Raw genomic sequence first — 18498 nt, 5'->3', positions numbered from 1 at the left:
ATATACATGGTTTCTACTAGATTATTGTTAATCATTTAAACATGACGTAACATATGCTATTATGCAAGCTAAGAAGTTGATTGACAGATATATTTTTCTAGAATACATAGAATAATTACCGTTAGGTGTGGAAATGATAGGCGCAGAGGTAAATAAAAAACATATTTTGACATTATACATTTCTTTAACCATGAACATATAAAAAACTGCACATATCTTTTATTATCTCTTTGAAGCGAACTTCGTTGCCGCCTGTATTTCAAAATTGGTATGAAAAATCCGACAATATTCCGTCATAATTTTATTTCTTTGAATTATATTTATCCTTACTTGGTCACATGACTTGAAAGTTAGATTTTGCAGATCAGTCCTGATCAGTCAAAAAAATTTATCCTTATTTTATCACATGACTTGAAAGTTAGATTTTACAGATCAGTCAAAAAAATTCATCCTTACTTGGTCACATAACTTGAAAGTTAGAATTTACAGATCAGTCAAAAAAAATTATCCTTACTTGGTCACATGACTTAAAAGTTAAATTTTGCATATCAGTCAAAAAATCTATCCTTACTTGGTCACCATTCATTGCTTAAGAGTTCTTTAAAACTTTCACAAAAATTTATATTCGCACTACACGGTCACGTGGTTTAAAAGTTAGATTTTAAATATTAGTCAAAAAAATTTATCCTTACTTGGTCACATGACTTGAAAGTTAGAGTTTGCAGATAAGTCAAAAAAGTTTATCCTTACTTGGTCACATGACTTGATAATTAGATTTTGCAGACCAGGCAAAAAAATTTATCCTTACTTGGTCACATGACTTGAAAGTTAGATTTTGCAGACCAGGCAAAAAAATTTATCCTTACTTGGTCACATGACTTGAAAGTTACATTTTGCGGATCAGTCCTGATCAGTGAAAAAAATTTATCCTTACTTGGTCACATAGTAAAATTAATCCTAACATGACTTGAAAGTTAGATTTTGCAGATCAGTCAAAGAAATTTATCCTTACTTGGTAACCATTCATTGCGTAAGAGTTCTTTAAAACTTTCACAAAAATTTATATTCCCACTACACCGTCACGTGATTTAAAAGTTAGATTTTAAAGATTAGTCAAAAAAGTTTATCCTTACTTGGTCACATGACTTGAAAGTTAGATTTTGCAGACCAGGCAAAAAAATTTATCCTTACTTGGTCACATGACTTGAAAGTTACATTTTGCGGATCAGTCCTGATCAGTCAAAAAAATTTATCCTTATTTTATCACATGACTTGAAAGTTAGATTTTACAGATCAGTCAAAAAAGTTTATCCTTACTTGGTCACATGACTTGAAAGTTAGATTTTGCAGATCAGTCCTGATCAGTCAAAAAAATTTATCCTTACTTGGTCACATAACTTGAAAGTTAGAATTTACAGATCAGTCAAAAAAAATTATCCTTACTTGGTCACATGACTTGAAAGTTAAATTTTGCATATCAGTCAAAGAAATTTATCCTTACTTGGTCACCATTCATTGCTTAAGAGTTCTTTAAAACTTTCACAAAAATTTATATTCCCACTACACGGTCACGTGGTTTAAAAGTTAGATTTTAAATATTAGTCAAAAAAATTTATCCTTACTTGGTCACATGACTTGAAATTTAGAGTTTGCAGATAAGTCAAAAAAATTTATCCTTACTTGGTCACATGACTTGATAGTTAGATTTTGCAGACCAGGCAAAAAAATTTATCCTTACTTGATCACATGATTTGAAAGTTACATTTTGCGGATCAGTCCTGATCAGTCAAAAAAATTTATCCTTACTTGGTCACATGACTTGAAAGTTAGAATTTACAGATCAGTCAAAAAAAATTATCCTTACTTGGTCACATGACTTGAAAGTTAGATTTTGCAGATCAGTCAAAAAAATTTATCCTTACTTGGTCACATGACTTGAAAGTTAGATTTTGCAGATCAGTCCTGATCAGTCAAAAAAATTTATCCTTACTTGGTCACATGACTTGAAAGTTAGATTTAGCAGACCAGGCAAAAGAATTTATCCTTACTTGGTCACATGATTTAAAAGTTTTATTTTACAGATTAGTCAAAAAATTTATCCTTACTTGGTCACCATTCATTGTGTAAGAGTTCTTTAAAATTTTCACAAAAATTTATATTCCCACTACACGGTCACGTGATTTAAAAGTTAGATTTTAAAGATTAGTCAACAAAATTTATCCTTACTTGGTCACATGACTTGAAAGTTACATTTTGCGGATCAGTCCTGACCAGTCAAAAAATTTTATCCTTACTTGGTCACATAGCTTGTAAGTTAGAATTTACAGATCAGTCAAAAAAATTTATCCTTACTTGGTCACGATGAATTGCGTAAGAGTTCTTTAAAAAGTTCGCAAAAATTTATATTCCCACTACACGGTCCCGTGATTTAAAAGTTAGATTTTAAAGATTAGTCAAAAAAGTTAATCCTTACTTGGTCACATGACTTGAAAGTTAGATTTTGCAGATCAGTCCTGATCAGTCAAAAAAATTTATCCTTATTTTATCACATGACTTGAAAGTTAGATTTTACAGATCAGTCAAAAAAATTCATCCTTACTTGGTCACATGACTTGAAAGTTAGATTTTGCAGATCAGTCCTGATCAGTCAAAAAAATTTATCCTTACTTGGTCACATAACTTGAAAGTTAGAATTTACAGATCAGTCAAAAAAAATTATCCTTACTTGGTCACATGACTTAAAAGTTAAATTTTGCATATCAGTCAAAAAATCTATCCTTACTTGGTCACCATTCATTGCTTAAGAGTTCTTTAAAACTTTCACAAAAATTTATATTCGCACTACACGGTCACGTGGTTTAAAAGTTAGACTCCGTCTACACCTATTTCGAAAACAACAATCTTTTCACAAATTCCCAGTCTGGTTTCCGCAAGGGTGACTCTTGCGTGTCTCAGCTGTTATCCATAACACACAACATCCTGAATGGTTTTGATGTTGATCCACCCCTAGATACTCGTGGAGTGTTCCTTGATATTTCCAAAGCTTTTGACAGAGTTTGGCACGATGGTTTAATTTTCAAACTTAAGTCATATGGTGTTTCTGGCTCCCTTCTTTTATTAATCCAGAATTTTCTACACGGGAGACGGCAGCGGGTTGTTCTTGATGGTCAAGCTTCTGATTGGACGGAAGTCTTGGCAGGTGTACCTCAGGGATCTATTCTCGGACCCCTCTTTTTTTTGATTTACATTAATGACCTCCCTGAAGGAATCATTTCCATGATCAAAATTTTTGCTGATGACTCATCCTTGTTTTCGCTTATCCTAGACCATATTCGCTGTTCTCAAGAACTGAACAGTGACATGCAGAAGATAAGTGAGTGGGCTCATCAATGGAAAATGTCCTTCAACCCTGATCCTTCTAAACAGGCAGTTGAAGTGTACTTTACCCGGAGGTTAAATCCAGCTGACCCCCAGAAATTATTTTCAATAATGCAGCCATTGCAGTTCAGGATCATCAAAAACATCTTGGTCTCATACTTGATCAAAAGCTGGCCTTTGACCGTCACCTTGATGAAAAAATAAAAAAAGCTAATCAAGGTATTGGTCTTATTCGCAGACTTCGTAAGTTTCTACCCAGGGAATCTCTTGTCACTATATACAAAACCTATGTTAGACCACACCTAGATTATGGAGATATCGTATATGATCGTCCTGGTAATTCTACATTTTCTGAAAAACTCGAGTCTGTTCAGTATGATGCCTGTCTTGCAATTACTGGATGCTTCAGAGGAACATCCAGAGAAAAAATATACCTTGAGCTAGGCTTTGAAAGCCTGGCAGACAGACGGTTAATTAGAAGACTCGTATTTTTTTATAAAATAATCAATGGCTTTGCTCCTGCTTATCTTACGAATATTCTTCCTCCCCAGAGAGGAGAGGAAAAACGCAATGCAGGGCGAAGGATAAAACCACCACTCGAGGCACCTTTTTGTAGAACCGAGCGTTATCGTGCCTCTTTCTTTCCTTTTTGCATAAATGAATGGAATAACCTCGGAGATCATATACGAAATCTTCCCACTATTAAGTCTTTCAAGCAAGCAATTCTCCGATTTCTCAGACCCAGTGCTAACTCAATTTTCAGAGCTAGTGACAACGATGGTGTTGTTCTCCTTAACCGATTAAGGGTTGGTTTCAGTCATCTTCGTGAGCATAAGTTCAGGCATAATTTTGCAGACACAGTTGACCCCTTCTGCAACTGTCGACAAAATTCAGTAGAAACAACACAGCATTTTTTGATGCATTGCTCTGATTACTCTAATGACAGACTTGTAATGTTTGACAGCCTTCTTCAACTTGACATAACCTTGTTTCCATTTAATCCCAAAACATTGTGTAGAATACTTCTTTATGGCGACCCCGATTTTAGCATTGTCCAAAATCACGATATATTGAGTATAACAATAAAATTTATCTGTAATACAGGCCGTTTTGGGGGACCGTTATTTTAGTCTTTTACTTCAACTGCTCTCCAAGCTCTTTTTGTTTTTGTTTTTTATTTTTTGTTAGTATTTATCCTCTGTAGTAATTTTTTTATTCCATGCATTTATCAATTGATTTATTAATCTATTGTTAGCTTAGTTTGGGTTCCTTCCTCCTGGTGGTATGATCTGGTGGTCCTTTTGCGGGAGGTTAGGAACCCTTAGTTTTGTACTATTTGTTCGTGTTACATATACTATAGATAAAAAAAAAAAAAAAAAAAAAAAAAAAAAGTTAGATTTTAAATATTAGTCAAAAAAATTTATCCTTACTTGGTCACATGACTTGAAAGTTAGAGTTTGCAGATAAGTCAAAAAAGTTTATCCTTTCTTGGTCACATGACTTGATAATTAGATTTTGCAGACCAGGCAAAAAAATTTATCCTTACTTGGTCACATGACTTGAAAGTTAGATTTTGCAGACAAGGCAAAAAAATTTATCCTTACTTGGTCACATGACTTGAAAGTTAGAATTTACAGATCAGTCAAAAAAAATTATCCTTACTTGGTCACATGACTTGAAAGTTAGATTTTGCAGATCAGTCAAAAAAATTTATCCTTACTTGGTCACATGACTTGAAAGTTAGATTTTGCAGATCAGTCCTGATCAGTCAAAAAAATTTATCCTTATTTGGTCACATGACTTGAAAGTTAGAGTTTGCAGATCAGTCAAAGAAATTTATCCTTACTTGGTCACATGACTTGAAAGTTAGATTTAGCAGACCAGGCAAAAGAATTTATCCTTACTTGGTCACATGATTTAAAAGTTTTATTTTACAGATTAGTCAAAAAATTTATCCTTACTTGGTCACCATTCATTGTGTAAGAGTTCTTTAAAATTTTCACAAAAATTTATATTCCCACTACACGGTCACGTGATTTAAAAGTTAGATTTTAAAGATTAGTCAACAAAATTTATCCTTACTTGGTCACATGACTTGAAGGTTACATTTTGCGGATCAGTCCTGACCAGTCAAAAAATTTTATCCTTACTTGGTCACATAGCTTGAAAGTTAGAATTTACAGATCAGTCAAAAAAATTTATCCTTACTTGGTCACGATGAATTGCGTAAGAGTTCTTTAAAAAGTTCGCAAAAATTTATATTCCCACTACACGGTCCCGTGATTTAAAAGTTAGATTTTAAAGATTGGTCAAAAAAATTTTCATTACATGGTCACATGACTTGAAAGCTAGATTTTGCAGATCAGTCAAAAAAATTTATCCTTACCTGGTCACATGACTTGAAGGTTAGATTTCGAAGATCAGGTTAAAAAATTATCGTTACTTGGTCACATAACTTGAAAGTTAGATGTTGCGGATCAGTCCTGATCAGTCAAAAAAATTTATCCTTACTTGGTCACATGACTTGAAAGTTAGATTTTGCAGATCAGTCAAAAAAATTCATCCTTACTTGGTCACGATGCATTGCGTAAGAGTTCTTTAAAAAGTTCGCAAAAATTTATATTCCCACTACACGGTCCCGTGATTTAAAAGTTAGATTTTAAAGATTGGTCAAAAAATTTTCATTACATGGTCACGTGATTTAAAAATTAGATGTTACAGATTAGTCAAAAAAATTATCCTTACTTGGTCACATGACTTGAAAGTTAGATTTCGCAGATCAGTCAAAAAAATTTATCTTACTTGGTCACATGACTTGAAAGTTAGATTTTGTAGATCAGTCAAAAAAATTTGTCCTTACTTGGTCACCATGCATGAATTGCGTAAAAGTTCTTTAAAAATTTCGCAAAAATTTATATTCCCACTACACGGTCCCGTGATTTAAAAGTTAGATTTTAAAGATTGGTCAAAAAAATTTTCATTACATGGTCACATGACTTGAAAGCTAGATTTTGCAGATCAGTCAAAAAAATTTATCCTTACCTGGTCACATGACTTGAAGGTTAGATTTCGAAGATCAGGTTAAAAAATTATCGTTACTTGGTCACATAACTTGAAAGTTAGATGTTGCGGATCAGTCCTGATCAGTCAAAAAAAATTTATCCTTACTTGGTCACATGACTTGAAAGTTAGATTTTGCAGATCAGTCAAAAAAATTCATCCTTACTTGGTCACGATGCATTGCGTAAGAGTTCTTTAAAAAGTTCGCAAAAATTTATATTCCCACTACACGGTCCCGTGATTTAAAAGTTAGATTTTAAAGATTGGTCAAAAAAATTTTCATTACATGGTCACGTGATTTAAAAATTAGATGTTACAGATTAGTCAAAAAAATTATCCTTACTTGGTCACATGACTTGAAAGTTAGATTTCGCAGATCAGTCAAAAAAATTTATCTTACTTGGTCACATGACTTGAAAGTTAGATTTTGTAGATCAGTCAAAAAAATTTGTCCTTACTTGGTCACCATGCATGAATTGCGTAAAAGTTCTTTAAAAATTTCGCAAAATTTTATATTCCCACTACACGGTCACGTGATTTAAAAGTTAGGTTTTGCATATTAATTCAAAAAAATTTATTACATGGTTACATGACTTGAAAGTTAGATTTTGCAGATCAGTCAAAAAATTTATCCTTACTTGGTCACATGACTTGAAAGTTAGATTTTGTAGATCAGTCAAAAAAATTTGTCCTTACTTGGTCACCATGCATGAATTGCGTAAAAGTTCTTTAAAAATTTCGCAAAAATTTATATTTCCACTACATGGTCACGTGATTTAAAAGTTAGATTTTGCAGATTAATTCAAAAATTTATCATTACTTGGTTACATGACTTGAATGTTAGATTTTGAAGATTAGTCAAAAAAATTTATCCTTACTTGGTCATGTTTACATCAAACACTACTTGGTCACGTTTTTTCATTCACTAGAAATGCTCATAACTTCGACCAACAACTCCAAACACTACTTGGTCAAGCCTTTTCACTCATAAGAAATTTTCCTAATTTGGACCAAAAACTCCAAACACTAATTGGTCAAATTTTTTTATCCTTAAAAATGCTCATATTTTGCACCAAAACACCAAACACTACTCGGTCACGCCTTTTCACTCATAAGAAATGTTCATTATTTAGACCATAAACCACGCCTTTTCACTCATAAAAAATGTTCATAGTTTGGTCTAAAGACATCAAACACTACTTGGTTACGTCTTTTTTCTCATTTGAAATGTTCATAGTTTGGACCAAAAAGACCAAACACTGCTTTGTCTCGCCAATTCACTCATAAGAAATGTTCATAATTTTGATCAAACAAACCAAACACTACTCCGTCGCGCGTTTTTCCTCATCTGAAATGTTCATAGTTTGGATCAAAAACACCAAACACTACTTGGTCGCGACTCTTCACTCCTTAAACATTGAGATATTTTTCACATAAAAACCCCACCAAACGTTACTTAATCATATCTTTCATTAAAAGCTCTCCTCACTTCCATTATTCGTCCAAAAATTTCTTCGATATTTAAAGAATTTTACGACATATTGAAAGTTCAGGTGAAGAGGAGTTGCTAACTTGCATTTTTAGTACATTTGCGGCCGAAACACCCGACGAGACAGAAAGAGATATGCCTTTTTCTATTGAGATTTGTTAAGAATATTCAATTTTTTTTAAGCTTTAGGGTGTTCTTTCTTTTTAATCTTAACCCTAAAAATATAATTGAAATTTTTACGGCGATCTTTAACCAGTATGACCGATTTTAAGGGATCCCAACCGTGATCAGGATAGGATCGAGTGATCTGTCGAAAACGAAAGTGTCCCAGAAATTGTGACCTGGTTGATGTATGTATCAAAAAACTTCTTTCTTCTACATTTTGACTTGTCATAAGGAGACTTTATCATTACTTTTAGAGATACTAAAGAAACGCTGCACAGATAGTGATCTGTGAAAACTAATTTATTTAAAATTATTTAAAAAATAATGTCAAATTCGATTCCATTATTTTATAAATTTTCTTGTGCCGCTTCTTAGAAGCCGTATACAGTACGTTCTTTATAAAGTTTTTGACATTGAGATTTCAACCATTACTTTTTGCTAGACGGAACAAGAAAGCGATCTTCCATTCACTTTAACAGTTTGTTTGTTAACACCTTTAAACAAAGAGAGAGATCAACCATAGACTATTTATTCTTTCATTTGTTTATTAACACCTTCACATGAAAGAACAATTTTCTTGTTTAATTTCAACAGCTATAAAGGTGTTACAGAACAATACAATTTAAAAAAAAAGCAAGTAGAAACCACCTCTAATCTCAAGATCAATCAGAAATAATTTATGCGATTATTTATGCATATATTATGACGTAAAAGAGAAAATAACAATAGGAGACGAAGTAAGGATATGTGACGAAGTAGTGCTATGCACACCCCACAGAAACGTCCCGAAATGAACAGCGGTCTCCTTCTCCCACGTTATGGTGGAGTAATACACAATTTCACGCTGATAAACACGTGCCCTCTTGATACATGGTTCAGTATTTTGATATATATTAACTCGACACACCCAGGATTCATCGACGATATGCCAAAGTCAAAAGAATTCCAACGACTTTGGTCGTATATTACTGTTGGTGAATTTACTGGCGCAAAGCTCAACGTTTCCAAAGACATGAATTTACAAGCAAACCCAGGAAAGACAATATCCTTCTTTTTCAGTGAGGTGGAAATCGTTTACCGACCCTATCTGTGCGATTACATGTCGTGTAACATGGTATCCACCTGTACTAACACATCATGCAGAATGATTACCAATAACGTTATGTCTTTTGCTACTGTAAATAACGCAAAGACATCAGCAGATTTTGCAGACCAAGTGCAAAAGTACTATAAAGAAACATCGTCTTCCAAATGTTTACAACCACTTGCTGCTAGCGGAGGGTAATAAATTATATCTGAAAAAAAGTTATGTATTTTTTTAGTATCCCGTTTATGAGGTGGATATAAAAAGTCTGCCTCAGGAAAATCTGCAGTGGACACAAAGAAGTGCTCTAACTTTTGATAGCAGTCATTTTGTGCTTGGTGCAAAGATTTATAAGTGGAATAATAACTAGCAGGAAAAAATCCAAGAAAAGTGGGAAGTGAAGATAAAAAGCAACTACCTGTAAAGTCTGTTCCAAAATAATAGACAGTTCGCACTTTTTCTTTTTCTATACATCTCGATGTAAAAATATATCATTTAGAGTAATACCTCTTTGGAAAGATAATTTTGAGTGGATGATCTTACAGCTTGGAAATTCTTTCAAAAATTTCGAAAGTGAGGAAGAAAAAATTAACAATGCTTCTATCTACTGAACCAAAAAAACCTTGACAGTTAACATTTTCTTAAACCTTTGAACCTCGCTAGTTTCACCTCTGTATGGTTAGAATTTCCATATTTTTGAGCAGGGAATAGACTTAAGAACATAGTGCAATAAAAATCATTTTAACAGTTTAAGAGAAAAATTAACTTGTAGAATAGTCTTATGATAAAGATTTTAACACCAGTGAATCTCTCTAACAGTTATAACCGTGAAAAATGAATATGTTCTAAGCTAATAGTATCATTTCATTGAGTTTCTAAAAACCCGAAGAAAAATCTGGAGGAGAATCTTTTAAATTGCATGTAACAACCTTTTCTTTTATTTATATGCTGACAGATCGTTATGTCAGGGAATAAGGAAGTCACAAGAAAGACAGCTGCAGAACCGACCGTATTTATTCCCGGTGTTTTTCATGACGACATCAAAGTCGCCATTTGGAGTTATTCCTCCTCGATTAAAAGTGGCAATATCTGACGAAATATTTGAGTAAGTAATTTAAAATGCATTTTATCCACTTTTGAACAAAAATCGTTGACCCCCTGGATATCCGATATCCTCACGGGGGGCACGGACTATTTCTGGAAAAGCCCATTTATGCTATCTATGTTAACGCTTTAACGCCTGCGTCTTTTTGTTTGTCCGTGCCTAAAATACCGTGGCTCCTTCTACTGACTGTTCTTAAAATACAACGGCTTTTTTATGTGCCGTTCCAAAAATACTGATGACGATAATTGATTGATAATTTTCTCGTTATAGTTTTACCAGTTATTTTTTTATTGCGAGACAACTCAGTTAGTTTGAAGAAAGTGCGTGTTTTTAATGATAAATGACAAAAAACGTCGAAAGCCGTGAACCATTTTCTGGCTAAATAACACAGCTAATTTATGTTTTTGACTCGGTGGATGCTTCTGAAACGCCTATGACATGAACAAAAAATTTCTTCGACCTTATAGATTTTCACTACAAGCTATCACGATGCACAGAAATAATCATTATGTAGCAAATATAAATACCAAAAATGGTTGGTTTTTATATAATGGGCTAACAGCAAACTTATTGTCGCCAGCACTCGAGAAGAACATCAAAGACAATAAAATTCAAACTTGTGTATACAGTAAGTTTCGGATTCGTATTTTGAGGGTTATCGTCTTCTCCTCCCGGTAAAATGGCAGAAACAAAGTCAACGTTGAACCTTAGATGGCAAATATAAAAGGCAATTTTTGACCATATCTTGGCTCCCTACATTTGTATATATATGAAGAAATTCAAAGAATTTCTATTCAACTATCTTCTTTCAGGAGATTAGGGTGGCAGAGCAGCATTGCATACTGCACCCTGGCTAGGCAGATCGAATTGCCTAGCATCTCACGCCATAAAACTAATTAAAAGGTCGGCCAAGCTTTCAAACGGTGGTAAAACTTAAGATTATTTTAATTGCTTCAAGAAGCAATGTAAGGTTTTTACATCAAATATTATATTCTTTAGTTTTAGAGAACATGCTATCTTCGCCGTTCACTTCCACTTCCTCTTCTACGTTCTCGTCTACGTCCTCGTCTACGTCTACGTCTACGTCTACGTCTACATCTACATCTAGAGTGCAGAATCCGTTAAGCAAGGGTAAGGTTGTTTTACTTTTTCATCTTTAACGTTCTATTCTACTACTCCATTTTATACACTTTCGTGCGTTCAGCCTCAAATTCACACCAGCAAGAAGGAAGTCATTTCGCTTGTCTTCAGGCATTCGTGAGATAGATGGATCAGCAACTTTTTGCAATTTTGATTTATAGGTATACAACGTAAATCAAGAGACTTACCAACCACACACGAAAAACGTAAGTATTTCATCTAAGCCTCTAGCTAATAATCGATTTTTATCAAAATTCAAAACACTACTAGTCAAACGAAGTAAAATTCTGTTCTCTCTTTATGGTCCTTTTACTAATAAAATATAGCAACATTTTTAAATTCCAGGTACGAAAAATGGTGAACACTCAATACGTAAGTTATAAAACTTAAGATTATTTTAATTGCTTCAAGAAGCAATGTAATGTTTTTACATCAAATATTATATTCTTTAATTTTAGAGAACATGCTATCTTCGCCGTTCACTTCCACTTCCTCGTCTACGTCCTCGTCTACGTCTACGTCTACATCTACGTCTACGTCTACGTCTACGTCTACATCTAGAGTGCAGAATCCGTTAAGCAAGGGTAAGGTTGTTTTACTTTTTCATCTTTGTTTTTAACGTTCTATTCTACTACTCCATTTTATACACTTTCGTGCGTTCAGCCTCAAATTCACACCAGCAAGAAGGAAGTCATTTCGCTTGTCTTCAGGCATTCGCGAGATAGATGGATCAGCAACTTTTTGCAATTTTGATTTATAGGTATACAACGTAAATCAAGAGACTTACCAACCACACACGAAAAACGTAAGTATTTCATCTAAGCCTCTAGCTAATAATCGATTTTTATCAAAATTCAAAACACTACTAGTCAAACGAAGTAAAATTCTGTTCTCTCTTTATGGTCCTTTTACTAATAAAATATAGCAACATTTTTAAATTCCAGGTACGAAAAATGGTGAACACTCAATACGTAAGTTATAAAACTTAAGATTATTTTAATTGCTTCAAGAAGCAATGTAATGTTTTTACATCAAATATTATATTCTTTAATTTTAGAGAACATGCTATCTTCGCCGTTCACTTCCACTTCCTCGTCTACGTCCTCGTCTACGTCTACGTCTACATCTACGTCTACGTCTACGTCTACGTCTACATCTAGAGTGCAGAATCCGTTAAGCAAGGGTAAGGTTGTTTTACTTTTTCATCTTTAACGTTCTATTCTACTACTCCATTTTATACACTTTCGTGCGTTCAGCCTCAAATTCACACCAGCAAGAAGGAAGTCATTTCGCTTGTCTTCAGGCATTCGCGAGATAGATGGATCAGCAACTTTTTGCAATTTTGATTTATAGGTATACAACGTAAATCAAGAGACTTACCAACCACACACGAAAAACGTAAGTATTTCATCTAAGCCTCTACCATGCTAAGCCTCTAGCTAATGATTGATTTTTGTCAAAATTCACCACTACTAGTCAAACGAAGTAAAATTCTGTTCTCTCTTTATGGTCCTTTTACTACTGAGTATAGCAAATCTTGAACCTTAGACGGTAAATATAAAAGCTTTTATTGGTGTTAAAACATACAATTATTTCAATTGCTTCATTTTAAAATACTGATGATCAAATCTTCTATGTATTTTTTCTAGTTTTAGAAAACGTGCTTCAAGATAAAACAAGCAAGGGTAGCAAATGTAAGGTTGTTTTTCACATTCCATTATATTACAAATTACAATCATATATACTTAAGGTGCAGCTTATAACTCCTATATCATTTGACATCGATGGATAAGCAACTTTTTACAATTTTGATTTAGGTTTTATTCCACAAAACGATTCAACAAAACGTAAAGCAACAGACTCACCAACAAGAAAAAACGAAAAACGTAAGTATTTCAATAACTTAAATCTATTCCTACTGAGAGATTCGTCAAAATTTAGCACTGGTTATCAAATTACTTTTACATGTAACCTTGCCCAATGGGCACAAACGTCTTTTGGACGTCTAATGTACGTTTCTAGGACGTCCAAAGGTCTTAAAGCCGTCCATGGGATGTTCATAAGACGTTGCGTGCCCATAGGGTGAGTGGCTTTTTGTCGCTGTATGACAACATTTTTAAATTGTAGGTACGAAAAATGACAAACATTCGGATGTTGTAAAGTTGCTTGATGTTACAAGTAGGTGGATAACTTGAACATACTAGATTAGAGACGGAGTTCACGTAGATCGTTTAATAAAAACAAATTAGACTTCGGACATCTGACTATACTAATGACACTTCACAGTTGAAAGGAACCATGGGTAATCAGGATCACCACGCCTTGACTTTCTGTTGGTCTGAAATTTGGATGTTTTTGTGTCCAACCATACTAAGAAAATATCGATAAAAGATTGATTGCTTTATTCAGAGAACTCTTTCTTCATAGGAAAATCTTCTCCGAAGGTGGCAGATAAACCGTCAAGTAAAAAGAGTGAGTAAAATGTAATTTTTTCTTTCTTTCGCCATCTGAAACCATAATTGCTGGAGCAGGTCAATTATCTTGACTAATATTGGACGAGGTCAATTTTACAAAATCAACAACTTTAACCAGATCATGAGGAAGTAGTAGGACTGATTTCCCATCTTTATGCTAAATTTTCTAACCATTGTAAGCAGGGGGTCGTGTGAAATTAATACTTTAATTTCAGTGAATTAATACTTTAATTTCAGTAGTAAATATGTTTTATACTCAGATTTCCAATCAATGATGCGTGACAATGGGATAACTCAGCAGGAGAAAGACAAAGGTTTGTACAAAGGGACTTGAAAATGGAGGAAAGGGGGCAATCTTCGACCTCTTAGTAAAATAGTGCGCAAAAGTTAAGCTAGGCAAGAATCTCTTCTTTTTTAGCTAAGAGACGGATCAAAATCTAAATACATGATCGGTCAGTAATCGTTAAAATCTGATACAAAAAAAGTACACAATCAAAGCAAATGGAGTCTTAATTTAATACACTATAATTATAACAAATATTGTCCGAATTTTTGGGGTTTTAGTTTTGACCTTTAGGTTAAATTGTAAGTTGAATTTGAAAAGCCTGTGTATAAACTGTTCGGCCTGATTCCAGTTCATTTTTTAACTTACAGCTCGACAAAAACTAATAGACAGTATGAAACAGATGCACGCTAATGGGAGATTGAAGGAACTCGTTGAAAGATCCGGGTCGCCGACCTTCAACCCATTAATCGGGAAATCATCACTTGGGTCATTTGGTGCTCTTGGGGAAAATGAACCTTTTTTCTACGAGGCCCTAAAGTACTTGGATGATCTTGGAGTAATAGGTTTCTCAAAGACCCTTATCCCTAAGTTCTCCGACACCAATGACTTGAATGGGATCGTCAATAGGAGAGACTATGTGGAGATTCACATCGTATTGAGTGTGTTTGGTAAGAACAATTAGATTATATAAGGGATATACAATATTTACTATTTACTAAGGTCCGTTTAAACGGCTAACCAACGATTTACCTCACTTTTAGACAAGCTGATCAATGAGAAAGTGGCTGAGACCAAGAAAAAAGAAGAAGAATACGAAGCTTGGTTGTACGTATTTACGACAAATATATCATTATTGTATACCAGTATTGGTCTGCAAAACTTGCAGGTTTTTTGATCTGAAATATTGCATAGTTCTTAAAAATATATTTTCAAGCACGTATTTTCCAAAAATGAAAATAAAAAAAACATAACTCGAAGATTCTTGTACCTATGTACAATCATTGTGTGTAATCCCCTAAAAATATGTTACGTTATTCACAACTCATTTTATCCGTATTTGACAATTGATGTTTTTTAACTTTCAGAAAGGAATTATCACCCGAAACGACTCAAGAATCCAACGAGTCAAATTTAAGAGATGAAAGTTTACCCGGTAAATATTTAACACTCTTGTAGTTCAGACCCAAAGAGGGACTATCTAGAGTTTTAGATTGCTAAAATTGAGAAAAGCCTTTTCTTAAAACTATGCCATTACAGTATACTGTAAAATTTCAAACGAGTCAATTAAAACTTATAGATTTACAATACTCTATAGTTCAAAAGATCATTTACCTCACTTTTAGACAAGCTGATCAATGAGAAAGTGGCTGAGACCAAAAGACAAGAAGAAGACCACCAAGAATCCAACGAGCTTGAAAATGTACAGACTACCGGAAAAAACCGTTTGCGCTTAATTCTTTCACATTCCTAGAATCCAACTCTCCGGTGAGATATTCTGGCCCAGGCACTGGTCAAAACCTCTTCGAAGTTTCAGATAAAAGCCATTTTTTTGGACAGACTGCTTAATCCTTTTCATTACAAAATACAAAGTTTTGCGGAGATTTAAATTGTGTTTCACATTTCCTTACAGACAATCAAGGAAGTGGAGTCAAATTTAAGAGATGAAAGTTTACCCGGTAAGAAATATTTAACAATTTGGAGTTCAGACCCAAAGAGGGAATATCTAGAGTTTTAGATTGCTAAAACCGTAAAAAGCATTTTCTTAAAACTATGCCATTATACTGTAAAATTTCAAATGAGTCAATTAAAACTTATAGATTTACAATACTCTGAACTTTTTCTATTTGCTTTCAAAAACAATGAAAATAAATACTTAACCATCATCACCCATCATGAAACTTGACGAACTACAACCAAGGTGAACGTTCAGAGATCAGATGCAAGACTTTGATTCTCTTTTAATCTTCCTCTTTTTCAGAATTTGAAAACAACAGCTGTTTTACTCTTTTGCCGATGAGTGAAGGTAATTATAGAAATTACGCCATATACAGGTTAAATTTCAAAGCAAGCTGAAATGTGATGCTCACAGTACAAAAACATTAGCCGAACGGAAAAATAAATAATCATCTATAATTTTATTTTTTTAAACTCTTCTGATCGTGATTTTTAACGTGTTTTTTTTTAGTTTTGAGGAGAATAAAGACCTCTGAGCATGAAATAGTGCGGATACACATCCAGGGTCATACCCTTTTCAACAGACATATACGAGATATTGTCAATGATGGGCAGCTAACTGATGGAGTCATGGACTCGTACATCAAATTTGTTACAAAAGTAAGTCGATCAATATTTTTTTTATTGTCAGGAAACTGTATTTATAACCCTCCACCCCCTGCCACCCGAGTGGAAATTTACACTCCATTATCCTAGAATAATTCGAAAAATATCTATATAAATTATCACACCCAAATAATATAAACGTACATCCCAGTACGATTTTCTTTTGTAACATTTGTAAAAGGTTTTGTGCCCACCTCTTATTTTCAAGGATAGAGATATCAACGTATTAGAGTGCACCCTACTCAAAAAGATCTTTGAAAGCAATGTTGGTAAACTAGCCAAAATAATCAAGGTAAAAAAATATTTAAAAACGCGCAGCGAACGGTTTTATAAGGGAGTCTCAAAAAGGAAAGAATGTTAAACAACTAATTCTAATTAACAACGAAGCTTGAATATGGTATTCACACTTTTACGTGATTGATTCCCAGAGGAGTTCATAAGAAGTTAACTCTATTTATAAAAGTAACACTTTGAAGACTCAAGGGATTTAATCACCTTGGTAATGGTTTCCAGACGAGGCAGGAGTCGAGTCGCACTCTAAATAATTTATGAAAGGGCCTATTTATTGTTTAAGGACGAGGAATGATAACACATATTCAATAAATTCATGGATTGTATTATTTTTGTATTTCTAGACCAATTTTATTGAAAGTGATTTGTCAGTTGGATTCTACAATAGAAACCAGAATCATTGGATTTTGATTGTAAGCAACTTAGAAGTTGGTGCACTTCCTGCACTTCTTCATAGACTTCTTATCCATCTAGATCTAGTTTGAATGTACAGGTATCATGTGAAGGATTTTTTATTTTCATTGTGCTTTGAATTCAATAATATTTTTTCCCGTTGAGCCTTAAGTTCGAGATGTTTTTAATAATTACATTCAAGACACTTGATTTGTAAAATTTGATAAATATCTTAGGTGAGGCCAACTTAATTTGTTGTTTTACGGGCTAGGCTACTCAAAAAAGAGGGTCGGTCGGTCGGCGAAAAAATAAAAATAAAAGTAGAATTTCACCTATAAAATCTCCTAAAAACGCAGCAAAAACTACTACATCTTGACAAAAATGCGAAATAGAAAATAAAAAGACACAAAAAGCTCGACTTCATGGATAAAATGAAAAATTGAATATAAAATTTTCAGGAACTACCAAAATTTGAAAATTTGTCAGTCTGTAAAGCAATGAAAATAAAAATGTAACTAACAAAATCAATTTTATTTTTATTTCGATTTTTTGGAATTTCAGGGTCAGTCGGGCCCGTAAAACAACCGATCAAATTGGTGTTATCTGTTTTTACCGGTTGGAGATTTCCCGTTATTCCTAGCCTGATTTAGTCTAGTTAAGATTTTAAAAGCATTTATAGTCTAATACCTTTCTTTTTCTCAGTTGTTTCACCCTAAAGTGAGGAAATTGACAGTTATAGACCCACTATCAGTCTCAAACAGCACGTTGGAATCTTCGTCTATTCTTAATATTTGGAAGTAAGTTTATTATAGTGCATGTTTTTTATAAGAAAGTGTACGCCCTTTGTCAGGCTCGTGTATGCTTAAGTTATCAAAGCATCCAGACATAGCTTATGCTTATTATATGTTTTTAGTTAATTTTCAGAAAATTTGTGAAAATTTGTTCAGATTTTGGGAGCGATGGAATGTAGCTATCTGTGGAATGTCTTTTTTTACTTGAACTCTACCAAACCTTATAAACAAATACAAAATGACAACTTAAAAAATATTTCAGGCTGACATATATGCTTATGTTATGCTTATAGGAATTCTGCAAATCCGAGCCTTCATATGCTTATAAGTGTTATGCTTATAAAAAAACATGTGTGTACTTGAAAGCAGAAATGATTATAAGGAACAAGAAAATTGAGCTAGGTTATAAAACAGCTTCATCAACTTGTAAAATGAATAAGCTTTAGTAGTAAGCATTTCCAAAATAGTACAGAGGTGTCTGTAGTCTTTGTACCTTACAGTA

The 18498-nt window shown here is 33.5% G+C and overlaps 1 protein-coding gene across 1 annotated transcript; it reads left to right on the top strand.

Moving 5' to 3' along the window:
- Positions 1-8868: 8868 nt before the first annotated feature.
- On the top strand, positions 8869-18118 carry LOC136817121 (uncharacterized). The gene is made up of 26 exons (XM_067073456.1): positions 8869-9373; positions 10132-10281; positions 10749-10909; positions 11281-11412; positions 11583-11627; positions 11767-11793; positions 11880-12005; positions 12182-12226; positions 12366-12392; positions 12479-12604; positions 12775-12819; positions 13071-13115; positions 13239-13307; positions 13549-13599; positions 13849-13893; positions 14156-14209; positions 14550-14849; positions 14943-15006; positions 15267-15334; positions 15525-15601; positions 15812-15857; positions 16160-16204; positions 16367-16515; positions 16730-16813; positions 17157-17225; positions 17908-18118. The coding sequence occupies exons 1-26, from the start codon at positions 8883-8885 to the stop codon at positions 18004-18006; spliced, it is 2640 nt and encodes an 879-aa protein (XP_066929557.1). The 5' UTR covers positions 8869-8882; the 3' UTR covers positions 18007-18118.
- Positions 18119-18498: the final 380 nt, after the last annotated feature.

The sequence above is a fragment of the Clytia hemisphaerica genome, unplaced genomic scaffold, assembly GCF_902728285.1.
Source record: "Clytia hemisphaerica strain Z4C2 unplaced genomic scaffold, Clytia hemisphaerica genome assembly, whole genome shotgun sequence".
Taxonomy (NCBI): domain Eukaryota; kingdom Metazoa; phylum Cnidaria; class Hydrozoa; order Leptothecata; family Clytiidae; genus Clytia; species Clytia hemisphaerica.
The sequence above is the reverse complement of the archived record's forward strand: the minus strand, read 5'-3'. Positions and strand labels throughout refer to the sequence as shown.

Coding starts and splice junctions, on each gene's coding strand:
- LOC136817121 (XM_067073456.1), top strand. CDS start 8,883: ATGAACAGCGGTCTCCTTCTCCCACGTTATGGTGGAGTAATACACAAT. Junction 15,335..15,524: donor AAGAGATGAAAGTTTACCCG/GTAAATATTTAA, acceptor CCTCACTTTTAG/ACAAGCTGATCAATGAGAAA. Junction 17,226..17,907: donor AGAATCATTGGATTTTGATT/GTAAGCAACTTA, acceptor TCTTTTTCTCAG/TTGTTTCACCCTAAAGTGAG.